We start from the raw sequence: 16,827 nt of genomic DNA, 5'->3' as shown, positions 1-16,827 counted from the left end.
CTCCTCGCGGTAGTATAGAGGATCTTCGTCGATGCCTCCACCAAATTTGGAAGTGGTCTAACGATTGGGACCTGTGTCTGAACGTGTCAAAGTGCTGTCATCTGCCTGTCGGCTCTACTCCTGCAACTCAACTTGATTTCGAGCCGGGTCGTCTGCTGCTGGAGAGGACCGATCAGGTAAAGGACCTGGGTATCTTGGTGGATTCCTCCTTTTCGCCTTCGGCCCAGTGCGTCCATGCTGCCAACAAAGTGCGCGGAATTCTGTTTTTGATTCGACGGTCATTCGGAATGCTCACAGCAGCCATATTCCTACCACTCTATGTCACGCTGGTGAGACCCATATTGGAGTATGGGATTCAAGCCTCTTCTCCTTATCTCCTCTAAGACATACAGCATCTCGAAAGAGTCCAGAAGCTGGCTACCCGCATGGTTCATGGTCTCAAAAATTTGTCCTACGAAGAAAGGCTAAGGACGCTCGACCTTTATTCTCTTGAAAAACGCCGCCGCCGTGGTGATCTCATTCTCGCCCACAACATCATAAGCAGGAAGTGTAACCTCTCGAAAGAGCTGTTCTTTACTCCTGCTCCGGAGCGTCGGCTGCGGGGTCATTCCGAAAAGCTCTACCTGCGACGATTTCATCTCAATCGAAGGAGAGGAGCTTTCTCCGTCCGGGTTGCGGATCCGTGGAACAAGCTGCCAGACGAGATGGTGAAGATGCCGACGACCGCTTTGTTCAAAGCCTCCCTGGACCTCAAGTGGCCTGAACTCTTTACATGAACACCACCCTGTACTTAACTCCATGTCCCCCTACATGGCCTTGCTATTTGCTTTTGAGCCAAATTAACTAACTAACTAACATATATATATATATACATACATATATATATACATACATACATATATATATACATACATACATATATATATACATACATACATATATATATACATACATACATATATATATACATACATATATATATATATATATATATATATATAATTATATATATATGTGTGTATAGTATATATATATATATATATATAATATATATATATATATATATATAATTATATATATATGTGTGTATAGTATATATATATATATATATATATATCATCATTGTTTAATGTCCACTTTCCATGCTAGCATGGGTTGGACAATTTGGACTGGTGAACCAGATGGCTGCACCAGGCTCCAATCTTAATCTGGTAGTGCTTCTACAGCTGGATGCCCTTCCCAATGCCAACCACTTCATGAGTGTAGTGGGTGCTTTTTACGTGCCACTGGCAGGAGGGTCAGTCAGGCGGTACTGGCAACGGCCACGCTCAAATGGTGTTTTTTATGTGCCACCTGCACAGGAGCCAGTCCGAAAGATTTTCAGGTACCACTGGCACAAGTGCCAGTAAGGCGACGCTGGTAACGATGATGCTCAAATGAAGCTTTTTACGTGCCACCAGCATCAAAGATAGTCAGCTGCTCTGGCAATGATCATGCTCAGATGGTGCTCTCAGCGCTCCACTAGCACGGATGCCAGTCATCAAATTTGATTTCGATTTCACTTGCCTCAATAGGTCTTCACAAGCAGAGTTTAGTGTCCAATGAAGGAAAGGCATGCATAAGTGGGCTGGTTACACCACTGGCATAGGCCACGGGGTTATGGTCTCATTTGGCTTGCCAGGTCTTCTCAAGCACAGCATATTTCCAAAAGTCTCAGTCACTAGTCATTGCCTCGGTGAGGCTTAATGTTTGAAGGTCGTGCTTCACCACTACATCCCAGGTCTACCTCTTCCACGGATTCCCTCCATTGCTAGGGATTGGCACTTTTTCACACAGCTATCCTCATCCATTTTCGCCACATGACCATACCAGTGCAGTCGTCTCTCTTGCACACTACATCTGATGCTTCTTAGGTCCAACTTTTCTCTCAAGGTACTTACACTCTGTCAAGTATGCACACTGACATTATACATCCATCAGATCATACTGTCTTCATTCCTTGCAAGCTTACGCATGTCCTCAGCAGTCACAGCCCATGTTTCACTGCCATGTAGCATGGCTGTTCACATACATGCATCATACAGTCTGCCTTTTATTCTGAGTGAGAGGCCTTTTGTCACCAGCAGAGGTAAGAGCTCTCTGAACTTTGCCCAGGCTATTCTTATTCTAGCAGCTACACTTTCAGCACACCCTCCCCCGCTACTAACGTGGTCACCTAGGTAACGGAAGTTATCAACTACTTCTAGTTTTTCTCCCTGGAATGTGGCGGAAGTTGGTCTCTCTCTCTCTCTATATATATATATATACACTGTTGTGTCTGGGGATAGTCACTCTCTTCTGGCACCCTACAGCTCAACACACTCACCGGTAAAACTTCCACCCATTCCCCGCTATTCCTCCATAATTCCTACTGCGTCCTGCAACCCTTTCAATAGTTTTCAGAGTCAAAACTATTGAAAAGGTTGCAAGACACAACAAAAATTTTAGTAAAATAAAAAAGAAATAAGTGGAAACTCCACCGGTGAGCGTGCTAAACCACAAGGCACAAAAAGAGAATGACTCTCCCCAGACACAACAGAATATGCTTCAACACACAAACTCACGTAAAGAATCTTGCAAACCAAATCCAGAAATGAAATATATTAGGTTATCCAGAAAGTTCGTGCCGATTTTTAATGGAAAGAAAAAGGTCAATAAATATTCGCCATTACATTTTTAATCAACCAAATATGAACCATTTTGTTGCACAATGCGTCTCCATCTTACCTTTATCTTGAAAATACCCTCTTCCCAGAATTGAGGTGGTTTCATGGCAAAGAATTCATCAAGGTATCTTTTTACATCATCCAAGGAATTGAAATTTTTACCATTAAGACTATTCTGCAGAGATCTGAATAAGTGGAAATCCAAAGGAGCAATATCTGGTGAATATGGAGGGTGGGGTAATACATCCCAGCCGAGCTGCAGCAATTTTTGTCTGGTTCCCAAAGCATCAAATGCCAAAAATGAATTGTCTTATCTTCCATTTTAAAGGGTTACAGAATTAACACAGGTTATAGGAACATAAACCTTCTTCCACAAAAAGATAGCTTAAACTGTGCTCTAAATGGAGGTGTAGTCAAATCCTATTTTATGGACTCAACCATGTTCTAAAATAAGTCGAAGGGTAAGCTACTATAAATCGGCACAAACTTTCCGGATAACCCAATATATATATATGTATACATATATACGAGGGGTGGTGGCTGAAAAGTTCTTGGCTTTGGGTAAAAGGAAATCTAAGTGGATCAGTTACTTAAGATTTTATCCAGCATATTCCATTCTCAGAGACTCGCATGCTTATTGCAGTGGCCCTTCGATTTTTCTAATCCTTGTAAAAGAACTCAGAAGGTTGGGACTCCAACCACACTTTTCGTGATACCCTTAAAGTCAGGAACTTTTCAGTACCTCTTGTGTATATATGTTCTTTTATTCTTTTACTTGTTTCAGTCATTTGACTGTGGCCATGCTTTTAGTCGAACAAATCAACCCCAGGACTTATTCTTTGTAAGCCTAGTACTCATTCCATTAATCTGACGTCATGTAATGTTATGGGTTGGGTCTGCCCCTGTGACGAATCTCCGACATATCATGTAATGTAATGTTATGGATTAGGTCTGCCCCTCTGGCGAATCTCTGACAAGTCATGTAATGTTATGGATTAGGTCTGCCCCTCTGGCGAATCTGAAACGTCATGTAATGTTATGGATTGGGTCTGCCCCTATGGCGAATCTGACATAACATTACATGACATGTCAGATTTGCCAGAGGGGCAGGGCCAGTACAGGGTGTTTAGGCTAAATTAGATGATTTTTTTCTAGGTCCCCTTTTTTTCAGGAACAGCTTGACTGATGAACAGTCAACTGAGCTGGAGAGCATAAAGATCCAAGTTGTAGTCAAGAAAAAGTTAGACAACACGAAAGACTGGAAGCTAGAATTCCATCCTGATGATTCCCACTGGGCCTCAATTCTCTGTGAACACTGTAAAGGATGTAATATGTGACATGGACATCATGAAAACCAAGTTCCTCCAAAGTGTTGTGGTCTTTGGGTGTGTCTTCAGTAAAGGTAATCAGGGCCTTAGGCTCCATGCAGATGAAGCTACTGGAGGTTGTGGTCAACACTTGCTGGAGAGAATTGCTTCTGAAAGGCCACATGCATGGCAGCAAGATTTGGCCCTTTGCCATATCTCCAAGAAAGAGTCAGAAATGGTTGCTGGAGAATTTCTATGACTTCACCAGCCCCAATTTTGGCCTCCTAATTTCCCCAATTGTTATCCCATGGATTGCTACATGTGGGGCACTGTTGAGAAAGACACCAACAGCTTTGCCTGCAACACCAAGGCCAAGGTGGCGTTTGAAAATCTTCCATGGTATACAGTGAGTATTGCATGCACCAGGTTCTGGAGGCCATGGTGTAAGTGTGTACATGCTCATATATTTATACCATGGGCTTCTTTCAGTTTCCACCAAGTAAATCCAATGACAAGGCTTTGGTTAGCCTAGGGCTAAAGTAGAAGATAATGGTCCCAGGTTCCATGCAGTAGAACTGAACGTGAAATAATGAAGTTAGGAAGCAAGCAAGTTAACCACATAATCCTGCTTCTATTCATGCAAGCACACACTCACATAATTTTAGTAAGTAGGAGAGAAAACATTTTAATGTTGATCTGGTTTACTCAACTAGCAGAAATGAGTATTAAGACTGGAAGATGGATAGGATCAGCAGTAGACTGCTATTGCTATCTTTACATTTTTTTTTACTTCACATTTGAATAGGCACTGTGTATATTTAACCCCTTTCGTACCAAACTGCTCAAGACAGTCTTGCTTCTGCGGGGCAAACTCCCTGTTTTAAAATGATCTAAATTAAAACCTTCTGTAAAAATTTTGCATCAGTTTCGGTTCCAAACATCAGCTTAATATCGACAAAGTTATTTAAATAAATTCTTCATTATTTCATCTCATCTTTTCTGCTCGCTTATTCCTGGTAAGGTCATGGGGGCCAAAGTCCTCAAGTATGCCTTTCATCTGACTGGATTATTAAGTGAGACTCATTGAGCTCATGGATGTTATCCAACCATCTTTGCTTGTTTGTGATCTACCCCTAGGATCTCCTGTCGGTTGGTTTCTGCCCATAAAACCTGTCCAGAGATTCTTTCCTGAGACATTCATCATCAACATTTAACATCTGTTTTCCATACAAGCATGGGTTGGACAGTGTGACTTGAGCAGGTAAGGCCAGGGGCTGCACCAGGATCCATTATTTGTTCTGGCATGGTTTCTACAGCTGGATGCCTTTCCTAGTGCCAACCACTCCACAAAGTGTACTGGGTGCTTTTTATGCGGCATTAGCACCAGTGCTGTTCATGTGACACCAGCACATTCTTACCAACAATTCATTATTTTAAAATTAACTGCAAAAAGGCAGTACATTTCAACATAGTAACAAAAGGGGTAAAGTGAACTAAATTAAAACCGTTCATCAAAATTTCATGTTAATTTATGCTTCAAATACCAACTAAATAATGACAAAATTATTTCACTAAATTTTTAATTACTTTCAAAACAAATTGGGAAAAAAAGCAGTGTATTTCAAGAGGAATATGATAACAAAAATGGTAAGGATTCTTTCTAGAACTGAAACTTCTAAATTTGAAAATTTTACACATTTAAATATTTCTGTAAAAAATACTTTCTGAATAAATTCTTTTCACAATATTTATCATTCCAAAAATACCTAAACTAATCTTTACTTCAGACAATATTTCAAATTTAGATTTAACCCTTTCATTACTGTATTTATTTTGAGATGCTCTGTGTTTATTTCAATTACTTTAAATACAACAAAGAATTCAGTAAAATAACTTAGGTATCATTCAGCTAGTGTTAGGAACATAAACTTATGAAAACAAGAGATTTGTACTCAGAGCCATTGGTACCAGTTTCAGTTGGGTTGGTAACAAAAGGGTTTGAACATAAGTGGCCCAGAAGTGTCTTGTTGAAGTGGAGATACACAACTACCCCAGGTAGAAAAAGGGAGACAATGGTGAAGAGATGACAGGGTATCACCTTTTCACCACCTTAACCCTTTCATTACTGTATTTATTTTGAGATGCTCTGTGTTTATTTCAATTACTTTAAATACAACAAAGAATTTACTAAAATAACTTAGTTATCATTCAGCTAGTGTTAGGAACATAAGTTGCGACCAAGGTTTGGTGGAAGATTTTAATTCCAAACTTATGAAAACAAGACATTTGTACTCAGAGCCAGAGCCGGTTTCAGTCGGGTTGGTAACGAAAGGGTTAAAATATATAAAAATAAGTACAGTCCATTGAAAATAAAAACAATTTTAATGAATGTAAATATTGCTTTTACAAAGATACAAAGGGGAGAGAAGAAAAATTTGTATGTAAAATATTTATATAACCGGAGGTAAATAGAGATACAAGAATATTGAAATTTGAATAAATTTAATATTTTTTTTTCAATTACACTCCATTGTTTTATTATAACAAATATTCTCCATCTAAATTATTTTGTATGTTAAAAAAAGGTTACGACAGTGTGAATCTTTCCTTTTCTATTATGTAAAAAAACCAAGTTTCTTCACCACCATGTTGATAATCTGATGTGGCTTGACACAGATTATATTTTGACGAGAATATTCTTCTTTTCATGGTATCATAACACTATATCGGTTTACAATATTTGTAACATGGATACAGATTACAAAAAAAAAAAAAAAAAGTAGCTAAGTACGAAGACTGAATACAAGTCCAAGAAAATCTTCGTATGAAATCTGAATGACACCATCGCGATCTCTGTCGTGAACTTGAAAGGCATTTGTTAAAGTCTGAAAAAGAAAAAGAAAAACGCTTTTAACATTAAATAAATAAAAAAAAATACGTAGAAGCAATACAAAAGAAACATTGTTTACACACACATATATCATCATCATCTTTTAATGTCTGTTCTCCATGCTGGAATGAGTTAGACGGTTTAACAGGAGGTGGCCAGCTAGAGAGCTGCCCAGGTTCCAGTTGTCCGATTTGGCATGGTTTCTGTGGGTGGGTGGCTTTTCTTAATGCCAACCACTTCACAGAGTGTACTGGGTACTTTTATGTGGCACCTGCAGGAGTGCTTCTAGGTGGCACTGGCACAAGTGTTTTTACATAGCACCATCACCTACAATCCTATATATATATATATATATGTGTGACCCCCTTCGGTCATGACTGACCATGGGATTGCACCTAGAAAGTTACCCTCCGAGGCACAAGTCCGGGCAACGTTTATGGAAGACCAGCAGTCGCCCATGCATACCAGCCTCTCCTCTCCACGCCACTGATGTTATCCGAGGGAAAGGCAAAGGAGCCGATACAGCTTAGCACCTGTGACACCGCAGCTCATTTATTAACGTGCAAGTGGCTGAGGGCTCCACAGACATGTGCACCCTTAATGTAGTTCTCGGGGAGATTCAGCATGACGGAGTGTGACAAGGATGTTCCTTTGAAATACAGGTACAACAGAAACAGGAAGAAAGAGTGAGAGAAAGTTGTGGTGAAAGAGTACAGCAGGGATCACCACCATCCCCTGCCAGAGCCTCGTGGAGCTTTAGGTGTTTTTGCTCAATAAACACTCACAATCCCTGGTCTGGGAATCAAGACCGCGATCCTACGAGCGTGAGACCTAACCAGCGGGCCATTGTGCCTCTACATATATATATACATATATATAGATATATAAATCCTGTGTATTGCTAGCAGTACTTGCTGATAATTCCATGATTATTCTGCAGCATTGACAACTGTAACTTTGTTGTAAGTTTAAAGAGAGCTACGAAATCTGATTCATGCAGAACCGTGAGAATCTAAACAATAAGGTATTTATTCATTCTTAGTAGGTTCTGGCAGATTCTCACTGCCTTGCATGCACTCCTGGAATTATCAGTTTGGCAGAGATCAGCAAATAATTTGTTTACTGATTCCTATAAACAAGAGGCTGTACTCTTTGACTGAGGAGTCACACAATGAGGCCAAAACACTAAAGTCCCCTAAATCCAGTGAAGCATGTGAACACATATCATCTAAATGGGAAAAGTTTAGGCGTAGGAGTGGCTGTGTGGTAAGTAGCTTGCTTACCAACCACATGGTTCCCGGTTCAGTCCCACTGCGTGGCACCTTGGGCAAGTGTATTCTACTATAGCCTCGGGCCGACCAAAGCCTTGTGAGTGAATTTGGTAAACGGAAACTGAAAGAAGCCTGTCGTACATATGTATTACCTTGCGTGGAAACAAGTGGGGGTTGGTGACAGTAATGGTATCCCAAGCAAAGAATATCTGCCTCAAGATATTCGGTCTTATCTATGCAAAGGATACAAAAATGGACGTGAAATGAAGATTTGAAATCATTGAAGAGGGGAGACAACCGAGTTTGCTTTAAATGTTACTTGACCAGATTTTTAATTATATAAACCAAAAACGTCAATGTATTTAGAAAATAATCAAGAATTTAGCTGCTTTGAATAAATAATTTATAGTTTTTCCATGTGTGAAGCCCAGTAAAAAATGAGGACTCTGCATAAAAAAAATGTGTGTTTGTGCAGAGGAACAGCACCAGTTGTATTTTTAATAGAATTTATCACATTCACTGTAATCACCACCAGCAGTTGTCAGCAGACAGTGGACAGTCAACAGCTGGCAGTGGTCAGCAGTTGACAGCAAGCAGAGCAGTCAGCAGTCGACAGTGGGCAGTCAGCAGTTGACAGCAGGCAGTGGACAGTGGACAATCAGCAGTTGACAGCGAGCAGTCACCAGTCGACAGTGGGCAATCAGCAGTTGACAACGGACAGTCAGCAGTTGACAGCGGGCAGTGGACAGTCAGCAGTTGACAATGGACAGTGGACAGTCAGCAGTTGACAGTGTTGACCATTCATATTGGATTACTGTGATAGTTTAATATGGTATCAATATTTAGAATAGTCTGGGGCACATTCTGTGTGAACATATTAATTCTGTGAAAGGTTAAACTAGATAACCATATCCAAATATCTATTTGGGTAATACTATTCCTACACCCATGTGCACACCCCAACGTCACCATAACATTATTAGCAATAAGATATTCAACCTCAAGACATAACAATTTGAATATACATCTCCCCATTTAGTCCAGAATATCAATCTGTTGTAAAGTGTCCAGAGTCATGCAATCAGATGAATACTGTGTCAGTCATTTACCATATGTTGAAAATATTGCTTCTCTGGGCATCAACATGCTAAAGCAGTGGTTTCCAAAGTGGATGGTACTGCCCCCTTGGGGGTAGTGGAAAAATCCAGGAGGATGTTGAAGAAAAGTGGGGTGGTAATGGGTTGGTCAATGGATGTAAAAGATGGATTAATTAGGTTAAGTTTATTTATGATATTGTTTTGAATTTGCTGCAGAAAGTGGTCTGTTTGTGGTGGTGAGTGGTGGGGGGCACTAGGAATGTGACCTGGGGGCTAAGGAGGTGAAGGCCTGAAAATGTTTAGGAACCACTCTGCTAAAGTTTCAATATTTAGCCACTGACTAGGTAAAAGCCCACAAGATTATGCACGATATTTTGAACAACTTTTATCCATCTTTTTTTTAATTCAATATATCAACCATTTGTGGACATGCTTAGAAAGTAAAAAAAAAACAGCAGAGCACCCATGACTTTTATACACCTAGAATTGTCAAACCATAGACTAAGCTACCAACATTGGTTGTTAGCTGTTAGAACACTGCATTTTTTAAAAGTCCATGCTTCCCGAAAATTTCCAACACTATTCTGATGTGCTTGTACTCTGATGTGCCTATGTACTCATTCCTCTTTATGGCTCTTTTACGGTCCACTTTTCTGTCTCTGTTTTATTCTGTGTTGTGCAAATACTTCTCACTTCCCTTGCTGCTTTCCTACATTTGACCATTTGTGGTTTCTCTCTGCAGTTTTAACCTTTTCTAATGAAATGTAGTGCACCTTAGCACTGTATACTTTAAGCTCATTACTATTATTATTAAAGGTAAATTCTTTAAAAAGGTAGCAAACTTGCAAAATCATTAGCATGCTGGACAAAATGCTTAGCAGAATTTCGTCCATCTCTACATTCTGAGTTCAAATTCCACCTAGGTTGACTTTGCCTTTCATCCTTCCAGGGTCGATGAAATAAGTACCAGTTGAGTATTGGGGTTGATGTAATCTACTAGCTGGCTCCCTAAAAATCTCAGGCCTTGTGCCTACAGTAGATAGGATTGTTAAAGGTAAATCCTGAACATGATAATTTTGGCATTGTGTCCCTCCTTGTAAAGTCCAATAGTAAAATAAAACAAAAATCTCACCTGCATTACAACACAACACTGTATGAAATCGTCAAAAGCTATTACACCTCGTCCTTGTCGATCAAACCGTTTTACCAACATTGAATAAAAAGGATCAGAGAGTCGATAACCTGAAATATAAACCAAAACATTATCATTCTTAAAACTATTAACAACTTCATTAGTGCTCAAGCCAAGAAAGTAGTCAATGTGGTTGATAAACCTGCTAGAAACAGCAGTGAAATCTTCCCCACAGCTTTATCAAATAAAGCAGTCCTACATTCAAAACAGTTATGGCTGGATCCTCTCTGACCCAACTGTCTGCTTGATTATGGCTAAATTACTTCATTATTATTTTAATGTAGGGTCATTAAATTCTATCTACAAATGACCGAGTCGTCTGTACCATCGATCCAGACACTGGAGCACAATGCAGTCTTCAGCTTATACTGTCAAAGTAAGTGATGACTGACAATACATAAAAGTGAGGGAAAACTGCAGAATAGTAATAACAATGCAGTAGACAGAGGAATGATGAGGGAAAGAGAGGTGGTGTCAAACTAATATTGGAAGATAAATTCTATTATCAAAATGGGAAAAGTTACTTACCAAAAGTCTGCAGTGCTGCTTTCAATTCATTTCTGTCTATGGAGCCCGAACCATCAGTATCAAATGCTCGGAAAGTGTTTTGCCAATCGGTAACATATTTCCATAGTTGGGTGAATTCTTGAAAATTAATGGTACCAGAATTGTCACGATCAAACATACCTGTAAATAAAAACAGAAAAGAAAAAGTCCTCTCATATATCAGAATCAAACATATCCACAATCATTAAGTGAGGCGACAGTAGTTATTCATAAAAACAAATTACTGCTGTTGCATTCTTCACTAAAGACAGTATTTGTTCAGGCAAACTTTCCACAGCCAGATGCCTTTCCTGTCACCAACACTCACCTGTTTCCAAGCAAGGTAATATTTCCCCATGGTCTGACATGTTTTACATAGAAGATTAGAAATGGACAACATCCTTTCATCATCATCATCATCATTTAACGTCCGCTTTCCATGCTAGCATGGGTTGGACGATTTGACTGAGGACAGGCAAGCCAGGAGGCTGCAATCAGGCTCCAATCTTGATCTGGCAGAGTTTCTACAGCTGGATGCCCTTCCTAACGCCAACCACTCTGAGAGTGTAGTGGGTGCTTTTACATGCCACTGGCAAGGACCTCAATCGAATCTTTTTACACATGCCACCAGCACAGGTGCCTGTAAGGCGACGGTGGTAACGATCACGCTCGAATGGTGCTTTTTACGTGCCACCGGCACAGAGGCCAGTTAGCTGCTCTGGCAACGATCACGCTCAGATGGTGCTCTTAGCACCCTACTAGCACAGGGCTCAAGTGCCAGTAAGGCGACGCTGATAAAGATCACACTCGAATGGTGCCTTTTATGTGCCACTAGCACAGAAGCCGGTTAGCCGCTCTGTCAACAATCACACTCGCATGGTGCTCTTTGCACCCCGCTAGCACGGATGCCAGTCATCGAATTTGGTTTTGATTTTGATTTGTATAACAATGATGCTTGTTTACAACCATCACATGATGTCGAGACAAAGGTTCACACAACCATACATACAAGGGTTGGTTGAAAAATTCACAGACTGATCAAGATACTCTCATGGAATGTGACAAAAAATGAGGTTTGTAATCCACACATTTCTTCCATCAGAGTTGTAGCACCTGGATACCATTGGTGAAGAAGCTTTCAGCTTATTTACCGAAAAAAGTCAACAGCAGATATAACATCATCATCATCAATGTGATCTTGGGTTCAATCCCACTGCATGGCACATTGAGCAAATGTCTTCTACTGTAGCCCTGGGTTGATCAAAGCCACATGAGAGGATCTAGCAGGCAGAAACTGAAAGAAGCTCAGTGTTTGTGTGTGTGTGTGTGTGTACTCGTTCTGACATCATGTGATGGTTGGCAACGAACATCCCTGTTCACACAAGCAATGTTCATTTCTGGTCTTTCATGAGAAAGATGTCTGACCATGGGGAAATTCACCTTGCTCCAAAACAAATGAGGTTTGGCAGCAGGAAGGGTACCTGGCCAGAGAAAATCCACCACAACAAATTGTCTCCTCCATGCAATCATTGAAAATGGACATTAGAGAATAATGATGAACATCTCTTATGGGGGTCTTTCTTACATGATAGAAATTAGAAATGGCTAAACATATAAAAAGGTACCAAAATAAGCTTAAACAAATCTTTACACATGTTGAACCACGACAAATGATTATATTAAAAGGAGGAAAGATAACTGTTTAACTTACCAACCATCAATCGTACAGTTTCTGGGTTGAAAGGTGTCCATGTACCTGGTAATTAGATGTGAAAGGTTAGTAACATCAAAGTCAAAGTGTGTATGTATGTACATCTATGAGAGAGAGAAAGAGCGCACGTGTATGTGTGTGGATGTGTGTCTATGAGTGAGAGAGGGAGAGTATGTGTGTGTGTATATGAGAAAGAGAGAGAGAGATGAGAGAAATGAATGAGGCAACAGGGTCATCTGATAAAGCCAAGCAGTTAAATGACTCGTACACGAAGAAAGTACAGTTATTTTTATTTTTTTGTGTTTTACCATTTATTCAAAGAATGGAAGAACAGTACCCATGAGCCTTTATTTTCCCAGAGCCTCCAAAAACTGGTGAGAGAGGGGGAAGGAGGATTTACTCAAACTGGAGAGCTGGCCTAAATGCTTGCAATAGGGTGAACCCCACTAAAGGTACCCAGGGACCAGGTGGGGATGTTAAACCAGAGAATGCATTTAGTCTATTGTCAGGAATTCAGAACACGAAGGGTTGGAAGAGATACCACTAGTTATTGCATCCAGCTCTAACAATTCTACAAGCTACTATCCACGACTGGTACTTTATTTCATTGACTCCCAAAATGAATGAAAGATTTAGCTGACCTTGATTGTATTTGAACTCAGCATGCAGATAGCCAGAACAAATACTACAAGATATTCTGTCCCCTACTCAATGTCTCGGTGCACCAAACTGATTCCTTTAGGTAGGCATGGAATATGAAAATTTTATGGGAAGGAGGAATTGAAGTGGGAACGATTATGCTTTTCTAGAAAGCAAAACATAAAAGGAAGTGAAATCAATTCAAGAATAAAGGGAAACTTGTTTGTAGACCAAAATCCTTGGCAGAAAGTGTAACAGAACCTGTCTGAGGTTCTCTTACAAACTTGGTGCTTTCAGGTGATCTAAACTGAAATCTTCCACCAAAACTGCATTATTAATTTATGTTCCAAACATTAGTTTAATAATGAAAAATTTATTTTACCAAATTCTTTATCATTTTCAAAATTAATCGTAACAAAGGCAGCGTGTTTCAAAAGAAATATTGTAACAGAAGGCTCTAAACACTCAACGGTCATTTGGAAAATTTATTAATTCAAACAGAACTAGGTGGCACAGTCACGTTTATCAATCTTCTTTATTTGTTCTACATTTAGTTTAACACTATCTCTCTTCCTCTCATCATTCCCCTGTCTACTGTATTGTTATTATTATTCTGCTGCTTTCCCTCACTTTTATGTATTGTCAGTCATCACTTAGTTTGACAGTATAAGTCTGAAGACTGCATTGTGCTTCAGTGTCTAGGTCTATGGTACAGACGGCTAGGTCATATGTAGATAGAATTTAATTTAATAATAATGAAGTAATTTAGCCATAATCAAGCAGACAGTTGGTCAGAGAGGATCCAGCCATAACTGTTTTGAATGTAGGACTGCTTTATTTGATAAAGCTGTGGCTCTTAAGACAGTATTCTAGAAATAAACTGTACTTTAACACTACTCAGATGTAGTTCTGATAGGACTTTGATAATGAAAACCTGGCGAAAACAGGACCATCATTTTAGAAATCTCGTATCTGTAAGACTAATTTAAAACTTTCCACATTTAAAGATTGGTAATTCTGTTATGGTTTTGAAATGATACCCTTAATTTCATTGACAAAAATTTAATCCTTTCACAAATGCAACATTCAAAGATCTAATGTTTAACCCCTTAGTATTCAGACTACTCTGTCTAATATAAAGCTTATTTATCCACATCGTTTTTGAATTAATCGTGCATAATCTTGTGGCTTTCAGATTTCGACGATGTGATTGTTTATTTTTAGAATGACATTGCAGAGTAAACGTGAAAGGCTGGATATGCTCAGTTTGAACATAAAATGGGGGGTAGAATATTTGGGTCAGATATGGCTAGTTTAAATGCTAAGCGGTTAATTCTTGTCTTTGTTAGTTGTCTAAGAGATAAGACAGTCTCTTACTGAAGAAAACACCAATCTCCCTAAATAGGTTCACTTGTCCCTCTCATTCACAAGGCAATAAAAATGTAAGTCATTGGTATTTCAAAGTGGTCGTGAATAAATGAGTATCAAATTTCTCCTTCCAAAGCCTTTTTCTTACATCTTGGGATCAAACTGAGATGAATCTACTTAAAACTGAATCTACCATTTCTTCAAACAGTTCTGTTAGCCATTAAAAATAATAGTTTCCAACTGAACTAACGAGGAACAGTCTTCATAAATATACACAAAACTTACAACAAAATAAAACAAAACAAACAAGGCATGACAAACACACAAGAAAAATTAACGAAGCTTTCTAACAGCAGTTTGTGAACAAAGGATAAACAATAAACCCTAAACAGTGAGGAGTTAAAAATAAGGGGGGGGGCGTTCCTAAAATGTGTAACAAAAACTTTGAGGTGTGCTAGTACTATTATTAATTACCATTTCAAAAGGTCCTTATCTTGTTTGTTATCCCTTTTAAAACAACATTTCTGACATTCATTTGCTGCTCTGGAAGGTAACAAACATGAACTATTGATGCCAATAAGTAATATTGGTTTCAAATTTTGGCACAAGGCCAGCAACTTTTTTTAGGGGGGGGGGGTAAGTCAGTTACACAGATCCCAGTACTTAACTGGTACTGATTTTATCAATCTCCAAAATATGAAAGGCAAAGTTGACCTACTTAGGAAGTTAAGTAACCCTGTAGAGGCTTATTGAATTAATATGGTGAAAATTTGAATGTATTTGGTATTGGGTCTACTCATGATTATTTGATTTACCACTTTCATACTACCAAGCCAATAGTGAAACATAGCAACAACTCTCCACCCATGCCCTCATCTCTGAACATGTCTATGCATGGATCCCAGTTGATTGACTTGTTTAATTTAAATAAGCCCTGAACACAATGAAAACTGCCTTCACACCTATCCTTATTTGAAGGATATAAATCGCACGTTAATCCTTTTGTAACCAGGTTTCAGTTGATATACACTGCCTTTATTTCATTTGATCTTGAAAATTATACTCTTTTAGTTGTTTCAGTCATTTGACTGTGGCCATGCTGGAGCATCGCCTTTAGTCGAGCAAATCGACTTCTGGACTTATTCTTTGTTAGGCTAGTACTTATTCTGTCAGTCTCTTTTGCTGAACCGCTAAGTTATAGGGAGGCAAACACACCAGCGTTGGTTGTCAAGTGATGTTGGGTGGGGTGGGGTGTGGGGCAAACACAGCCACACAAACATATCCATACACATACACACACACACACACATATGTATATATATATATATATATATATATATATATATATTATATATATATATATATATGTGACGGGCTTCTTTCAGTTTCTGTCTACCAAATCCACTAACAAGGCTCGAAGCTATAGTAGAAGAGACTTGCCCAAGGTGTCATGCAGTGGGACTGAACCCGGAACCATGTGGTTGGTAAGCAAACTACCAAACACACAGCCACTCCTGCGCCTATTATGAGGAATTTTTTTGAAGAACTGTCCTTATCAATCTAGTGTTTAGACTATTATATGGTGAACTTAAATTATATGGTGAACTTTTAATTTAGATAATTATCATCATCGTCATTCAAAGGCCATTTTCTATGGTGGCATGGGTTGAACAGTTTGATGAGCCAGAGCACTGCACGAGGCTCCAGTGCCAGCTGAGGCATAGTTTCAACAGCTGGATACCCTTCCTAATGCCAATCACCTCAGAGTGTACTGGGCATTTATTATGTCACACTAGTACTAGTAAAGTCACTAAGTAACTAGCAAGACAAGACCCTCCTCTCCTCAACTGACGGGGTGGAGGTAATATTGAGGGAGAAGATGGTTTTATACTCAATAATGAGAGATTAAAGTAAGATAGAGGGACAGGAACAGGTGTTTTGCTGAGAGGAGATACACAACTACCCCAGGTGGAAAAAGGGAGACAATGGTGAAGAGATGACAGGGTATCACCTCTTCACCACCTTAACCCTTTCACTACTGTATTTCTGTTGAGATGATCTGTGTTTCTTTGAATTACTTTAAATAAAACAAAGAATTTAG

General features: G+C 39.3%; 1 protein-coding gene across 2 annotated transcripts in view; it reads right to left on the bottom strand.

Annotated features, from left to right (window-relative positions):
- Positions 1 to 6,375: 6,375 nt before the first annotated feature.
- LOC115216376 (programmed cell death protein 6) overlaps positions 6,376 to 16,827 on the bottom strand; it is a 41,963-nt gene continuing 31,511 nt past the window's right edge. For both annotated transcript variants that reach the window (XM_029785671.2, XM_029785670.2), the window contains exons 3-6: positions 12,720 to 12,764; positions 10,991 to 11,149; positions 10,403 to 10,512; positions 6,376 to 6,897 (exon numbers count right to left, since the gene is read on the bottom strand). In XM_029785671.2, coding sequence (XP_029641531.1) covers positions 6,796 to 6,897; positions 10,403 to 10,512; positions 10,991 to 11,149; positions 12,720 to 12,764 — 416 coding nt within the window. In that variant the 3' untranslated portion in view covers positions 6,376 to 6,795. The remainder of the gene's footprint in view (positions 6,898 to 10,402; positions 10,513 to 10,990; positions 11,150 to 12,719; positions 12,765 to 16,827) is intronic.

The sequence above is a fragment of the Octopus sinensis genome, linkage group LG10, assembly GCF_006345805.1.
Source record: "Octopus sinensis linkage group LG10, ASM634580v1, whole genome shotgun sequence".
NCBI lineage: Eukaryota > Metazoa > Mollusca > Cephalopoda > Octopoda > Octopodidae > Octopus > Octopus sinensis.
This window is presented reverse-complemented; position numbering and strand designations above follow the sequence as displayed.